The following is a 17687-nucleotide window of genomic DNA, read 5'->3' on the forward strand; positions in this document are numbered from 1 at the left end:
CAGTTATTGAGTCTGCCTAGTCTCACTCTACCTGACCTAACCTACCCTGACTGGCTCAGATCTGTATCTCTATCTCTTTATCATTCCGTCCATCATCTCTCTAGAAATTATTGGTTAAAATATCTATAATGAATCCACTCTCACAATATACACTGTTCTGAGGGACTGCAGATTCTGAAAAATGGAAAAAGCATTGATGAATCAAAGATTTGCTAAACAAAATCTTTATATCATCATCAAATATGGTTTTTTACATTTTCTGGGTAAATATAAATGATGCAGCTTCTTGACAGCAATATGGAAAACTGTAATCATCAAGTTCTAAACACGTAATAAGGAATCATAAGTATAGAAAAAGTTTAATAACAAAATCCAAGTGCACTTATTTTTCTCTTATAGTATCAATATTTACCATTTCTCATCAGTATTGCAAATACTTTCATGTTACTTTAAAATGCTATCAGCATTGTTGAATTTCCCCCATTTAATGATATTTACAAAGTAGAGACTTGCCATTTAAAAATTTTAAACCATGTATCTCAATATAAACCAATTAAGAGTTGAAAGTGTTTAGCATAATTATACCAGCCACATGACAGCTGCTAAAATTACTTATGTCAAATCCATCAGGACATGCTGGAATTTTGTTATTACACTCCACGTTGTCAGCTTCTCTTATTAGGATATTTCTTAGAAGAATTTCAGCTTCTGCCCTTGTTTCAAATGGAGCCAGTCTTTTAGATTTTTATATATGATTCAGGAAGGCAGGTATTTCTGCATTTATGACATAATAGCTTTCTTGTTAAGTCTCTCTGTGCCCTTTAAGAATTAAGATTTTTTATTTAGTTACTAAACTGTGAATACCTAGAGGGCAATATCTACAAACTTACCTTTCTGACACCATAAGACTCATCACAGAACATTGTAAATAGTAAGTACTCAGCAAGTGTTGAATTAAATGGAATTAGTTGCAATACTCGGACCATATTGCAAATACTCAAACCAGATTTTGTATGTCTGTTTCCACTGTACATTCTGGAACTGGAGAAATAACCATAATATGTACCCATGACCCTACTGGTCTCACTGTGAGACTAAGTGAAGACTCATCCATCACTTGCCCTTGATAAGCCCCCATTCTGGCTGGTGGGCCATGTTAGCATGTTGGCATTGGTGACTTCGAAGATTATTAGCATCAGTTTAGAGCCAGGATCTAATAATATGGAAGGTCTGGTTATTTTTCTTTCCTTAGTATAATCAGCCACATATCTCTTTCACTCAGTGGTGGGGCTTTTGGTTTTTGAATTGGCTTGGATCTAGAAAATAGGTAAGAAGCAGTGAATTGCTACCTAGGTAATTTGAGTTAGATTTCTGTCATCTAAGACTTCTGTTAGTTTTCTTCCTATATGCAAACCAAATGTCACCTTAATATGCTACTCATCTATTTAATCTTTGGAATCTCAAGATCAATCAATCAACTATCACAGATTCCTGCAGGTCAGAACACTCTGATTCCTCTGCCCAGTGACTATTGTGCTAATTAAACCTACCTTTATATCTAATGGTTAAGCACTGACTCCTGCCACTTTTAGATTCCATTATTCCTACTGGGATCAAAAAACCCAATCCCATGGCACCATCCCCTACCAGCGTTTCTGGCATTGAGAGAACAGCCACTATAGAACTCTTCAAAGGGCTAGTAAGGGAAAATTCTATTACCATTACTGGCCCTGAAAAGATGAAGGGAAGAAACAGTTACATGGACTCAGAGACAGCGCTGTATGAAGAAGGCTGCCTGAAAGAAGCTATGCCCCTTGGTTGAGAGATACAAGAGCCCACCAAGATCCCCCTACATTCCCTAAGGGTGAGAATCAGGGCAATAAATACCTCTCTTTCACCTTTCTCCTTCCATCTCTTCTCTTTACTGTGTTTCTTACTGTCCAAACCCAACCAGAAGCTAGAAGGCAAAGGAACAGGGTAGAGAAGGGTGAAAATTGGGTCTACAGGAGAAAATATAAGTTTGCAGTGCCACTTCCATCATTCATTATGATAATATAAGTTATTACATTTAATTTTAAAACATTTCTTCTAGGTTTTTTTCCCCTGCAAATTAAAAGGGTCTTGTACCTGCTATCTGAGTAATAGCTATACCCACTGTCACAGTGCCTTAATAATATAAACCCAGAAACCATTGCTTTTCTTCTGATAAATAGATGTCCAGAATGGAATGACGTTACTTAAACTTTTAAAGTCTGTGGTACAATAAAATATTTTAAACAAAACATCTATGAATGTTTCTTCCAAATAAAAACTGAAACAAAAGGTAACCAAAACATCAAAAGCAAATGAAATTATTTTATCTAATGAAGTGATATTTTAGTATTTCCCATTACTGTATCATAGAATAGTTTCTTATTTAATCATCCTTTTATATACTTTATGGCATACCTGTGAGTAAACTGAACATTAGTACTTTATTAAAACATGATTTAAGATACACTTTTACAGAAACACAGAGATGTGCAACCTTCCTAAGTAAATTGTTTTAAATATACAACATAATAAAGTATGTATTCCTTACAAGTTGATCCCCGAAAATATTTGGATGGAGATCGGGAAAAGTATCTGAGTATTCTGCTTTTGATACCAGTTACTCTACTGAGCCTTGTTGGCAATACTCAGATCATCATGAAAACAAATACTGTGATCTGAAGTGTAGCCATACTTGTAACTGCAAAATGAGGTCATCATCATATTTAGATAACTTAGTTTGGAGAGAGAGTGAAGTTAACCATTACTATGAACCCAAGCTTATTATAGAACTTTCCAATTGGAGAGAACAAAGCAAAGAAAAATCTGATAAGAAAGGCAAATCAAAATGTGAAAGGAATGGATTGGTTAAAGCCCAGATAGCGCTAGAGGAAGCATCACAACAACTGGCTGGAAAAGAAAGGGAAAAGAAGCAGGGATTTGATTTTGATTCCTTTATTGCAGGAACTATTCAGCTTAGTTCCCAGCATGAGCCTACTGATGTTGTTGATAAATTAAATGACTTGAATAGCGCAGTGTCCCAACTAGAATTGAAAAGTTTGATATCAAAGTCAGTAAGCCAAGAAAAACAGGAAAAAGGAATGGCAAATCTGGTTCAATTAGAAGCCTTGTACCAATCTTCTTGGGACAGCCAGTTTCTGAGTGGTAGGGAGGACTGTTTTTTCATAAATCAGTTTTGTGAGGTAAGGAAGGATGAACAAGTTGAAAAGGAAAACACTTACACTAGTTACTTGGACAAGTTCTTTAGCAGGAAAGAAGATCCTGAAATGCTAGAAACTGAGCCAGTAGAGGATGGGAAGCTTGGGGAGAGAGAAATGAGGAAGGATTTCTGAACAACACTGGGGAGTTCCTCTTTAACAAGCAGCTCGAGTCCATAGGCATCCCGCAGTTTCACAGTCCAGTTGGGTCACCACTTAAGTCAATATAGGCCACATTAACACCTTCTGCTATGAAATCTTCTCCTCAAATTCCTCATTAAACGTACAGCAGCATCTGAAACATCTAAACTAAAACACTCAGCAGACATTTATCTTTGTATTCTTCATGAAATGTGTTTTGTCTTTTTTTATTACTAGTGTTTAAGTCATTTTTTACTTGAATCAGATGGTGTCATTTAGTAAGGGTTTTATGAGTTCTTGTTTTTTAAAATCCAGACTTTCTTTTTCTACATGTGAGATCGTTTTCATTTTAACTGGCATGTCATTTACACACAAAAATAAAGACTAGAGAAAAATAGTACAACACAGGAGGAGAAAAGAAATGCACAAAGACAAGTAAAGAACATTCTCTCATAGAACAATGATCTGTTTTACAGGAAACAAACCTTGCCTTGAAATTTACACAGTGAGACTGTACATAATTGCATGAAAATAGCTATTTTTTAAGACATTTTTCATTCATGAGTATTTTCAAGGTTTTCATACTGTACACATTTCTTAAAACACGTGATACCAGCAGCAACTGAAAATGAATGCCCTATTTGGTACACGTGTGTTATCTACCTCAAGGTAACAAGAGTATGTGGCAAAACATATACCACCCATAGTGCTTCACAAAATGCACTTCTATTTAGCCAGCCTTTGTTGTAGTAAACTATTCTTAATAAAACTCATTCACCATAAAACCTAAAGTATAATAATAATAATAATAATAATAATAATAATAATAAAAACTCATTCACTGTTTATAAATGTTCTGGTATGCATTCTTTATAGTGAAGTGTTAATACATCACATCTTATTTATTTTAGCAAATTAGTATATCTTCTGTATTTAATTATAAAAATTAACTTAGTTTTAAAGATTTATTTGCAAATACACTTTTTCCATTTCGCACTATGGTTTGTTGCCTACCTAGCTGAATCTATAATGTCAGCTTATCCTAAGGCTGTCCACGTACTTAATTTACTTAAGTGTTCATTTTAAGTAACGTGCTCACTGTGTATAGGAATTTGTATTTTGGAGGTGCCTGATCTACAAAGAAAAATTAATTAGGAATTACTTTATTATAAAATGCTCCTAGAAGTCTTAATTGTGCTTTTTTTTAAAAAAAAAAGAATGTTAGACTTGTGTGCATGGAAGTAATTAAGATACATCATTACTGTAGTTTAAAAGTTGTACATGATAAGACATTTTGTTTTTACTGTATGTTTTTACTGAATGATCTATTCCCCATCCCAAGGCAAGCATGAATAAAATTAGGTTAAACGTAAAAAAAAATAAAGTATATATTCCTTTAACTATTAATTTTTAAGCACTAATATTCAAATATCTAAGCTTTCAAATCTCTAAGCTTTCTTTTTGTGGTAATTTTTAGTGGTGGTGAGGATTTTAGAAAGGAGCTTTTTTGTTTGCTTATTTGTTTATATTCTGGTTTTTTGATTCAGGGAATCTGGTATTTCTGAATTTATAACATTATAGCTTTCTTGTCAAGTTTCTCTGCACCCTTTGGTCTATTCCATTCGAGAATTAAGATTTTTTATTGAGTTGCTAAACTGTGAATACCTAGAGGGCAAGATCTACAAACTTATCTTTCTGATGCCACAAGGCTCGACACAGAACATTGCAAATAGTAACTACTCAGCAAGTGTTGAATTAAGTGGAATTAGTTGCAATACTCAGACCAGATTGCAAATTAGAGAAAACACTATGCTAGGCATTTTACTTCTGTGTGTGAAAAAAAAAAATCAACTGTATAGTAAAGTACATTTGGCTACGTTGATCTCCATTAAAGTCAAATAAAATTATTTACTTCTAAAAATTAAAAACAGAAAAAGATAACTTGTCCTGATTGTATATGTATGCTGAGTGAAACAAAAGTTTAAAAAGTTTACTAGATTAGTGGGAAGTAAGGGTTTGCTATAATTTTACATATGTCTTTATATATCTTTATCAAAGCATCTCATGCATGATGGTATATCTTTATGTAAATATATGTATAAAGTTATACCAGATGGCAAATTAATTTGAGACACTAACTCTTAATGATCCTATTTTTAGAAAATATCAACTTCAAAGAGTTTATATTTCAGTCCAAGACACTTAAAACCAAAATACTTGAAATGAGTGCAGCTTAAAAAATTAGGAAAAACACAACTTAGAAAAATGGAAATTTGTTTCACTTATGAAACTGAATTATTAAGAAATGTCAGGTTAAAATGCAATCCCAAGCATCAGAAAACTTCAGTGGAGGCTGGGTGTGGTGGCTTATGCCTGTAATCCTAGCCCTTTGGGAGGCAAAGGTGGGCAGATCACTTGAGATCAGGAGTTCGAAACCAGCCTGGCCAACATGGTGAAACCCTGTCTCTGCTAAAACTACCAGAAAAATTAGCCAGGTGTGGTGGCACATGCCTGTGATCCCAGCTACTCGGGAGGTTGAGGCAGGAGAATTGCTTGAATCCAGGAGGCAGAGTTTGCAGTGAGCCGAGATCATACCACTGGACTCCAGCCTGGGTGACAGATAGAGACTCCATCTCAAGAAAAAAAAAAAAAAAGAAAAGAAAAAGAAAGAAAAGAACTCAATTCAGTAGAATTGAGTTCTGCAAATCCAGGAGCAAATTCTAGAGGTTTTGGATGATTTTAATCAGCTCTTTTATTTTAACCATTGCTTCACAACAGACTATCTCAAAACTCAATAGCTTAAGCCTACAATCATTTATTCTTAGGTGTCCAAGGGCTAGTTTGATTGATCTAGGCTGGGCTCTGCTGGAAGGCTCTGCTTCAATATAAGGCTTTGCTTCTCACCAAGGGCTGAGCTCAGGTAACTCAACATTTACTCATTCCAGGTGTCAGGCAAAAGGAGAGCAGTTACCTGGGGGAGGCTCTTCTCTTTGTGAAAATAGAGGCTTAAGAAGTCAAGCCTCACTGAGCAAGCACTTTTCAAGCATTTACTAGTGTCAGTTCCACTAATGTCCCATCGGCCAAGATCAATGAAGCAGGGAAGTCTACTTTGCCCTCAAGGAGAAGAGAGGAGTGGATATTTGCTGAACAATAATCCAGCTAGTCACAGTTCTTTTCATACTTTACAGGATTTTCTGGTAGTGAAAGTTTTTGGTGTCTCTGGTCATGAATCTTTTAAAGTTAGTACTAACTCATAAAGCATAGAAATTCATGAATTTGTTCTCTCATGGTATTGGAATTTTGTTGGGCCTTATTTTAGACAGATTATTTTATAATCTTGCTTCTAGCTTCTTCCTCCTAAATTTTTTAAATAAGAGGTTGTTAATTTAATATAAAATCCAATCTGAGATGAAAAGTAAAGGAAGGGGGAGAAAAATAGAGGCAATTAATGAAAGACCTTTCCTTTATATTGTAAGAGAACTTTTCAAATCTTCTATTAAAGTTATCAGGCACTCTCTTGTGACCAAAGCATTACTAAATTATATAGTTTTTCCTATAACAGGTAGTTCAGGTTCAAGGTTTGTATTCCTAAAATGTATATATCTTCATCAGTGTTAAGTTATAGGTCTAGTTGTAGCCTTGTTCTTTAAGAACTCTAAATCAAAACACCATTAAAGTCAAACAAAATTATTTACTAGTAAAAATTAATACGTGTTGTACAGATTTTAATTAGCTCAACAGATATAGGAAACTCTAATAAAGAATCAGAGCTTATGTTTTTATATATTCTACATCAAGGATTCCGAATAACTAAGTTCTTAAAGAATAAAAATGAAATTATGTTTAGATCAGTAACCTTTAAATAATTATATTAATATATTTAGGCACTTTCGTTTTAGCAGTTGTAATTTCACGATGTTTCAAGTGTATTTTTCCCTTAGGAATAAAGGCTCCATCTCAATTCAAAATTCCAGGTTTGAAAGCATTTTGCTATCTAGTTGAATGTAATATTAATCATTTCAGTTCTTCAGTCAAATGAAGACATTTAGAACATAAGTAATGAAATGCCATATGAATCTTTTTAAAGACTTTCATAGACTAAACCAATATTTGCTAAACCAACATTTGCTAAACCAACCAAACTAAACTAACATTTGCACTTGTTTACAAAAGGAGGGGTTTATCAGAGGTAGAGATTACTATTATTTGCTTGTTCTATGTTCTCCTATAGGCACAAGCATTATTCCATTTCAGAAGAAACGACTGACTCATATGTCTGGATGGATGGCTCTGATTCCAAATGCAAGTCACATTAACTGGTATTTTAAAGATGTGGATCACATAACCAACATTTCATATACATCAACATTCTATGGATTTAAGGTAAAAATATTTATCTTCTAATTATTATAATTGTGTATTATCCAAACACAGCCTACATCCTCATACTTACTCACACACATTGTCAGGCCACAGGGACCTTTCATCACAAATTGAGCTATTGAAATCCTGCACATTCTTTATGAACCACTCTGAATCTAAGAAGTAAGCCAAAAAAATCTCATTTGAGAATCAGAAGTAAGCAATCTTTCTGCCACATTGCTGTAGTACTAAGCTTATTCCCCTGTCATTATTACCATGATAATAACTTACCTTTGCTGAGAGTTTATGGTATCTCAGGGACCAGCAGTTAAGGATTTTATTTTTTATATCATGAAATATATTAAACATACCTGAGGTCGAGAGTTTGAGACCAGCCTGGGCAACATGGTGAAACCTCGTCTCTGTTAAAAATACCAAAAAAAAAAAAAATTAGCCGGGTGTGGTGGTGGGCACCTGTAGTCCCAGCTACTTGGGGAGACTGGGGCAGGAGAATCACTTCAACCCAAGAGGCAGAGGTTGCAGTGAACCACGATTGCCCCACTGCACTCCAGCCTGGGCAACAGAGGGTGACTCCATCTCAAAAAACAACAACAACAACAACAACAACAACAAAAAACCACTACCTAACTCTATCTAAATCTAACATTCTGTGAATATTTACTTTCTAATTTATAAAAAAAGTAAAATATGGTAGATAAAGTAGAAGCCTTCTGTATTATTTACTCTCATCTTATTCCCCATTCTCCACCTCTAATGGTAGCCAGTATCCTGAATTGGATGTTTTCCATCTTATACATGTTCTTCCACTTATACTACACGTTTGTGCAGCATTGTTTTAAATATTTTTAAACATTATAGAAATAAAATATTGTCTACAATTTTATCTGTCAATTTTTAAAATAAAATATTTTCTAAATATATGCATATATACACACATACACACATCACATATGTGTATGCATATATATATACTCTACATGTGTATACTTAATGTATATGTATTTATATATACATAAACACACACAGGAGAGAGAGAGATCCTTTCGTTGCCTTAGTGACAGAACTAGCATTATTGTCATAGACATGTAAGATGTTAATAAACAAAATAGAAATTCAAGACAAAAAACAAACTAAAGCCAAAACTTTTAAATCTTAACATAATATAGGGGCTAATTGTATGTCATTAAAATTAATGTGTTATATGAAGAATATTAACATACAAGTCACATTTTTCTATAAACTTTTATAGGAAGAAGACTATGTAATTATATCACATAACTTCACTCAAAATCCTGATATGTTTAATATTGTTGATATGAGGAATGGTTCCTCAAATCCATTGAATTGGAATACTAGCCAGAATGGAGACTGGCACCTTGAAGCAAACACTAGTACTCTATATTACTTGGGTATGTGTCATTAGGCAGAAATGATATTTTATCTAATGCTTTGTCTAAAAGATGAGAAAAATTGCTTAATAAGCAAATGTGTTGTGCAGGGCTTAATATATACAGGATCCAATAAATGCTGAATGGAAAAACTGGAGACAAAATTTATTCTTGAAAAGGTTTTGAGTTGAATTAAGAACTTTCATTTTATGTTGAGGGTGACACCAGCATGCTTACACCTAGACAGTTTTATTTCATGGGCTTAGAGAAAATGAATACAATGGAAACTGGCATATATTTTGTTTCCATTTTTATTATTTAATTATTTGGAAAATTAAAATATTTAAGAATAAGTTTTAATTAAATTCTAAAGCATTCATTTTTATCAAGATATTTTGACTGTGTATGTCTTTATAATACACACATTATCAGAATTTCTCCATACTTCTTCCATACATATGAATTATAATTCAAGTTACTGCCTAAAAGAACATTTTCCAACATGCCATAATTTTGTTTACATTCAAGTACTTTGGTCACTATGTTCATTTAACCCACTTTTACTTCACTTTCAGTGTCAGGAAGAAATGACCTTCATCAGAGTCAGCTCATTTCTGGGAACCTGGATCCTGATGTGAAAGACGTTGTTATTAATTTCCAAGCTTACTGTTGTATTCTCCAGGATTGCTTTCCTGTACATCCCCCATCAAGAAAACCAATTCCCAAGAAGTGACCAGCCACGTATAAGTACATAGGCCTTTTGTAGTTGATACCCTTCAGTATCTCTTAACATAATCCTTTTCACATGTCACTCCTGGGTGAAATAACAATGCTTTACTCCTGCACAATGTCTTGTAGGTTACAAAGTACTTTCACATTCACTGCTTTGCTTGAGCCTTACAAAAACCTTCGTGAGAAAATGAAAAAGTCTTACAAAAATTATGTGTGAAAGTTACTGGTAGCCTCATAGTTGCAGAATGTTAGATTTAGATTATTAGACCTGGCCCAACTCCCTTATTATATAGACGAGAAAGCTGACACCCAGTGAACATAGGTGCATTACCTGAGATCACAGAGCTCACTGATGGCATATCCAGTACAGCACCAGATACTAAGTCTCCTCGTGAATCCACTGCTTTCTTAGCAGGTGCTGTCTCTAAAATAACCATCGTGGTCAAATCTCATAATAGAACTTAGTTAATTTTCTTTCAAAAATATTTTAATTCTTCTAGTTAAAAACGATATTTCTATCTTTGTAACTTATGTAGCTCTTTACCTTTATTTCTTGTGAAGCATCACTTTCTACCTTGTATTAGAGTATTACTGGACATGATGGTACTAGCACATTCAGTATTAGTCTTTAAGACCCTGAAAGGCGTGATCCTGAATTGATGTATATTTGCATCCCTTATGGACAATACTACTGACAAAACATGATGATAATGCTAAAAACTAACATTTAGTGGGCACTGAATAGCCCACTACTGTGTAACAAGTACAACTCAATGATAATTATTAGATAAATTACATTTCAAAGTAAATAGATACTGTAGTGGTTATTGTACAAAAGAACAAAAATTGAATTTGTTTATATATTCATTCAACCACTAAAAAAAATTTACTGAGTATCCACTATGTGCCAGGCATTTTGGATTCAATTATAAACAACATAGATGTGATCTCTGATCTCATCACACTCATATTCAATCCAAAGAGATGACAAAACAAGCAAATAAACAAACAAAAAAGTAAACAGAAGATAAAGTACGTAAGTGTGAGTTGTGATAAATGTTATAAAAAAATGGATATGGGGCTGGGACAGAGAGCAATATGGCAGGGACAGCCTTTGGGTGGGGTGGTTAGGAACACCCTCAGGGAGGGGTTATTCCAACCGCAACCCAAAGGATGAGGAAGAGCTCACTGCATGAAGGGTGGGAGAGACCTAGGGAGCAACTTGTGCAAGTGCCCTGACATAGAAAGGGTGTAGCATGTCACAGAATGGAGAGACAATCATCAAGGCCCTTGTGCATTCTGAGGTAGATATAATTATTAAATATTTAATTAACATTTATTATGACTACTGTAACAGATTTAGATTGCTCTAGGCCAGAATGTGATAAAGGTAAACTATGATAAACTACATGTATATGCCATGGTATAGTTTTTCTTTCTTCCCACGGTATGAATTTTCATCACTGGAAATAGTTATAATTGGATTGGTTAATTTGTATTATTCAACTAGCTATGAATAATACAAGACAAAACAGAATCTTGACCCTGAAGTGCTACCTCAGGATTAGAACAGAAGGCTCAAGCTATATAACTTAATGCTTAGTTTAAGAGGGCTTTGTTGATCGTAACAATGGGAAATAAGAAGGGGAATGCATAACATGATTATTGATAGTGAGTGATGGTATGAATAAGAATGAAGGGCTATGATTGTGAATATTTTCCAGTGGGAAAATATCACCAATTTTATAATAATATCCTTCATAAAAATTTGCATTAAAAGGTATTTTCTAGAAGGCATAGTGATGAAAACTGAAGACCGTTTGTCCTCCCGTGCACTTTATGAAATTATTTCAATTTAACCTAGCCTTCACTTTGGATACAGACCTGCCAGCCCCATCCCAACCCAGGGGCTTAATGGCATTGGTACATCCTTTTCAACTCAGAGACCATCCTTCTACCCCTTTCTTCACAGAATCTAGCCAACTATATCCTCTACCCCTACTCCCCATGAAACAGCACCATGGGTCAAGGGTCTTTAAAAGGACAAAGCGTGCATTTCTTTTTTCTTCTCTACTATGTAAAATCTTATGGGGAAATGGAATGGTTTACATTTTAGACAAAATTAGAGTATATAACAACAAGTAGTAATTCATGGAAGTATTTCTCTTCTCTTTTCAGTTTATGGTCAAATGATTCTTTTTGGCAATCATCACGAGAAAATAATTATACTGTACCTCACCCAGGGGCAAATGTGATTATACCTGAAGGTAAATGCATAAACACAAATGAATAAAAATGTTTGTTTTATGTAATATTAACACTATGGCAGGGTAGATGTCACAGTTTTATCAGCACACCTTGGGGAAAGAGCAAGTGTGGAGAAGTGGACTCTATTAATGCATCCTGGATACTAAACCTAGCCTTCTGGGGTTTCTGTGGATTTAAACCTGACCATTAATTAACAAGAGCAGATTTTCTGGGAGAGATAGGAATCAGGTATTATATGAAAAGACATGTCATAAACTTACTCAAAACTAGGACTCACTGATAAGCTTGTCAATGTTTTGCTATAAGTTGTAGTTTATGGATGATGTTATATTTCTTAAAATATTGTTTTATAGGAACATGGATTGTAGCTGACATAGATATGCCATCAATGGAAAGACTCATTATTTGGGGGGTTCTAGAACTGGAAGATAAATACAATGTAGGAGCTGCAGAATCTTCTTACAGAGAAGTTGTTTTGAATGCTACCTACATATCACTGCAGGTAAGAGTGAGGGCCTTGTAGTTTATATCTTTATTAATCTAATTCTAAAATGTATATTTACTCAAATAATAAGAAGGAAGCATATTCAATTGGTGTGAATAAAAACACAACTGGCTCTAGCCCATTAAATGCGAATCTCAGGTAAGTCCAATGTATTTCTGTTCTCCTTTAAATTATGGACTAAACATTTCTTAGGAGTAGTTATATGGGATTCTTGAGTCTGCAGTTAGCCCAGTTTCAATTCTGTATAGAATATCTATGTCATTATGAGGTCAGGCTAAACCAACAGCTTGTTCCAACAAAGAGTCCTAGGAGTTCTGAAAAAAGTAAAAGAATTTAAGCCTTTTGTTCTTTAAATACAACAAACAGTATTTAAAAAAAAAAACCAAAGGGACATAGATGGAATTATGAAAGCAAGAGAAAATAAATCAAAATGTTACAGTTATTCGGAACAATCCCCACATTCCTTGTAAACCCCGGATGGTCTTGAACCTGTACCAGCTTAATCAGCTCGATTGTCCTGTCAGTCTTTTAATATTGTTCATGAAAAAGAATCGCTTAGCCAAAAAGCTATTAAGCAGCATTAAAATAATAAGTAGTTAGCATTATTATTATTTCTTTGAGGAAAGCAATAAAGTCCAGAAACTTGGTTATTAATATTTTAAAAGTGCATTGTATTTTGATTAGACATATGGCTTTAAGGTAAATTAAAATTACAACTGAATTTTACCTTATTATTTTTTAGTTGGGTAACCATGGGTAAGTTATTTGACCTCTTTCACCATTAGTTTTCTCACCTGCGAAATAAGGATAATAATACTAATTCATGAATTTGGTGTAAAGAAAGGTTAAATGATATAATATGTGTGAAGCATTACACATTATGCCTGATGGAAACAGCAAGCATTTAATGATAGCTATTAACTATTAGTATTAACAATGATGGCTCATAAATGGCATAGCTTGGGTGTAAGCGTGAAGAGTATATTTTACATATAGGATATTACTTTCAAATACATTATGGTCTGTTCAAACACCACTAGTTTAGGTCTTATGAAATCTCAGTTTTAGGTCTAGTTCTGTCAGTAAGTAGATATTGAATTTGACCATCGAAAAATCATTTAAACTGCTTATCCAAAAGTGAAATTAAAGTCACTTCCAGTTATAATGCTGTTCTTTATATAACAAAACTCATTCCTTTTTACTAGGGGATGCTTCCAGTGACTCCTTAATTCATTTTTTATGGGTGGACTTTTTTTCCTGGTAAATTTTTAAGTATTAACAATTTTCTGCTTCATTTCAGGGAGGTAGATTAATCGGTGGCTGGGAAGATAACCCTTTTAAAGGAGACTTAAAGATTGTTCTTAGAGGAAATCATACTACACTAGACTGGGCTCTTCCAGAAGGACCAAATCAAGGGGCAAAGGTCTTAGGTGTGTGTCTACAGATACCAAAAGTGTCACATCTGTTTTTAGAATCTACTTTAAAATATATGGCACCAAAGTACATATCAGTTCATAATGATAAATACTTTATCATAATAAGTACTTCTGATACAAAAGTATCAGAAGTTTTTATAGAAATTTATTTATTGTAAAGGGTTATAGAAGTAGCAGAGATTTTAGAATTAAATCACATCACATTTCACCAGGTAAAAACAGATATAAATGTGTATATTTTAAACCAAAATGTAATTTATTACAAAACTAATATTAACAAATCTCTTTGTATGTACATTATTTTTTCCAATCTGGTTTTCTTCATACAGTTTTCCTTATGTAAGCAATACTACGTTTCACATTTTGGTACCTTTCCTTAAAGGGTGACTTTCCTACACAATTATTCCATTTATAGTATTAACAAATAATCTGTGGATCAGTTGACTCTGCAATCAATTACCCAATCACAGCTATTGCTGAGATTTAATTTCCCAGTTGCATTGGTATACTGTGGATATTCTTATTTGAGCTCAGAAAGCAAATGGCTTGAAAGAGTTTAACCTGGTCAGAATTAAGAACTGCTTTTATGAATGGTATTGCATATTTATTTAGGAGACACATACAAGCATGTGCTACCATTGTTTTACTGTAAAATTTCTAAAACTGACACCAAGTAAATAAGGGGCTAAACAATTGCTTGAGATTGAATTAGCTCACCATTCACAAATGTCCTGAGGCAGACAAATTCAATCTTAAAAAAAAATTTATGTGTTTTTTATTTCAAAAGTAACACTTTATTTTTTATTTTATTTTATTTTATTTTTATTATACTTTAAGTTTTAGGGTACATGCAGGGTACACAACGTGCAGGTTAGTTACATATGTATACATGTGCCATGTTGGTGTGCTGCCCCCAGTAACTCATCATTTACATTAGGTATATCTCCAAATGCTATCCCTCCCCCTTCCCTCCACCCCACAACAGGCCCCGGTGTGTGATGTTCCCCTTCCTGTGTCCATGTGTTCTTATTGTTCAGTTCCCACCTATAAGTGAGAACATGTGGTGTTTGGTTTTTTGTCCTTGCGATAGTTTACTGAGAATGATGATTTCCAATTTCATCCATGTCCCTACAAAGGACATGAACTCATCATTTTTTATGGCTGCATAGTATTCCATGGTGTATATGTGCCACATTTTCTTAATCCAGTCTATCATTGTTGGACATTTGGGTTGGTTCCAAGTCTTTGCTATTGTGAATAATGCTGCAATAAACATACGTGTGCATGTGTCTTTATAGCAGCATGATTTATAGTCCTTTGGGTATATACCCAGTAATGGGATGGCTGGGTCAAATGGAATTTCTAGTTCTAGATCCTTGAGGAATCGCCACACTGACTTCCACAATGGTTGAACTAGTTTACAGTCCCACCAACAGTGTAAAAGTGTTCCTATTTCTCCACATCCTCTCCAGCACCTGTTGTTTCCTGACTTTTTAATGATTGCCATTCTAACTGGTGTGAGATGGTATCTCATTGTGCTTTTGATTTGCATTTCTCTGATGGCCAGTGATGGTGAGCATTTTTTCATGTGTTTTTTGGCTGCATAAATGTCTTCTTTTGAGAAGTGTCTGTTCATGTCCTTGGCCCACTTTTTGATGGGGTTGTTTGTTTTTTTCTTGTAAATTTGTTTGAGTTCATTGTAGATTCTGGATATTAGCCCTTTGTCAGATGAGTAGATTGCAAAAATTTTCTCCCATCTTGTAGGTTGCCTGTTCACTCTGATGGTAGTTTCTTTTGCTGTGCAGAAGCTCTTTAGCATGGAACAATATCAAGAAAACATATCTGTGAAGAATACACATCTTTCTAATTCTCTTTTAAGGACACTAGCATTAGTTAAAATTTTTTTGTGTGTTTTCCTGTGTTTTTAATCTATGCCTACATTCATATTACATATACTGATTTGTGGTGATAGTATTGTTCCTTTCATAAAACATGGTCAAACTAAGTATATTATAATGCAATTTTCTTTTCTCAGTGAACATATTATGAAAATCTTTCCTGATCAAAACTTACAGATAAAACTCTTTTTTATAGCCTATTATTCTACAGTATTAGTATATTAAACTTTATTCCATCCTTTTCCTATTGATGTATATTTGGATTAATTTCAGTTTCCTTATGTTTCTAAATATTGCTGTGGTAAGCATCTTCATTCATGTACTCTTGTATACTGGCTTTAATGTCTATGAGCCAGATTTCCGGAAGTGGGTTAAAGGGTCAACGTCTTCTTACATGGTTCCAAGCAGAGAGCACCAATTCATTCCTTTCATTCTGAAATGTTTAATCACATAATAAAATATATCAATGAACATTTTCATTTTATACCAGCACCTAACTCAGTACTATGTGGTGAATAAGTAGGAATGTGCTTTTCTTCTTTAGGGGTGTTTGGTGAGCTGGATCTTCATGGAATTCCACATTCAATATATAAAACTAAGCTCTCAGAAACTGCACTTGCAGGTTCTAAAGTCCTGTCTCTGATGGATGCTGTGGATTGGCAGGTAGACAATTATGTAATGGAAAATGAATATACCCAGTGGGTCAGCTGAAAAAAGTTTCTATTCTACTCTCATGGGCATTCATTTTCTCATGTGATTAACCAGATGAAAAATGTGTATTTTGCAATAAGCTTGCAAAAATGTATCCAATAGGAGGCATTTAAAAATTGTGACTTCAATGGTCCTTTAAAATAAATAGAGAACGTTGTGTGTGTGTGCATATATACATATGTATGTATATTGTATTTATATATATTTTGTGACTATATATTATGTATATATATTTTATGACATAAATGACTATAGATTAGTCATACAATATATGACTAATATATATTATGTATATACAAGCTAATATATGTAATATATGTCATTAAAATGTATATACATAATATATTAGTCATATTAGTCATATTTTATACCAATGTATATTAGTCATAAAAGAAAAATATGGACATTTTGGATAAAATTATTTATTCTAAATTCTTGCAAAACAGAAAATGGAATTATTTAAAATATATTTTATTATCTTGGTTACCTCTTCACTTCTAATTTATGATTTTACATGTTAAGAATTTGAAAAGAAAACAAATTCTGACACCCAATGACATCCAAATACTGCCTGTGTTAAATGAGATATTTTAATAAAGTATAAATGGTAGCAATTCTCATCTCTACTGTGCTCATAAACTGTGCACAAGCCATAGAGTCCACATGTTTTACAAATACATTTTTTAATGCCAAGAAAAATTAGAGAAATGGATGGATTTCATCTCCAGGCTCTCAGATCTCAGCCAGTTCCTTTCTGGTGAGAACAAGCTTTAGACTCACAGAATAAAGAGAGCCTTAGTTTGAGCAAATCAATGCAAATCATCAAAACATATGGGTTTGCTCTCTTAGTGTAGTTTATAATTGGTAAATAGAAAGAGGGTTTATTGAGAAGTATTATCATCTATTTACAATATGTTTTTATTTGTGATAGTTCTGGTATGATTACTTTTTAAGGAGAGTAATTAAGTGATTTTGAT

The 17687-nt window shown here is 33.7% G+C and overlaps 2 protein-coding genes across 2 annotated transcripts in view; both read left to right on the top strand.

The window, feature by feature from the left end:
* Positions 1–17687, top strand: part of PKHD1L1 (PKHD1 like 1) — a 180183-nt gene that overhangs the window by 113935 nt on the left and 48561 nt on the right. The window contains 7 exon segments of the mRNA XM_063669026.1: positions 7621–7772; positions 9022–9181; positions 9736–9907; positions 12071–12159; positions 12514–12662; positions 13966–14095; positions 16544–16662. Coding sequence (XP_063525096.1) covers positions 7621–7772; positions 9022–9181; positions 9736–9907; positions 12071–12159; positions 12514–12662; positions 13966–14095; positions 16544–16662 — 971 coding nt within the window.
* Positions 2662–3570, top strand: LOC134739953 (mitogen-activated protein kinase 6-like). The gene has a single exon (XM_063668476.1). The coding sequence runs from the start codon at positions 2739–2741 to the stop codon at positions 3381–3383; it is 645 nt and encodes a 214-aa protein (XP_063524546.1). The 5' UTR covers positions 2662–2738; the 3' UTR covers positions 3384–3570.

The sequence above is a fragment of the Pongo pygmaeus genome, chromosome 7, assembly GCF_028885625.2.
Source record: "Pongo pygmaeus isolate AG05252 chromosome 7, NHGRI_mPonPyg2-v2.0_pri, whole genome shotgun sequence".
Taxonomy (NCBI): domain Eukaryota; kingdom Metazoa; phylum Chordata; class Mammalia; order Primates; family Hominidae; genus Pongo; species Pongo pygmaeus.

Bases quoted from the DNA above. Each gene is read 5' to 3' on its own strand.
- LOC134739953 (XM_063668476.1), top strand. From the start codon at position 2,739: ATGAGGTCATCATCATATTTAGATAACTTAGTTTGGAGAGAGAGTGAA.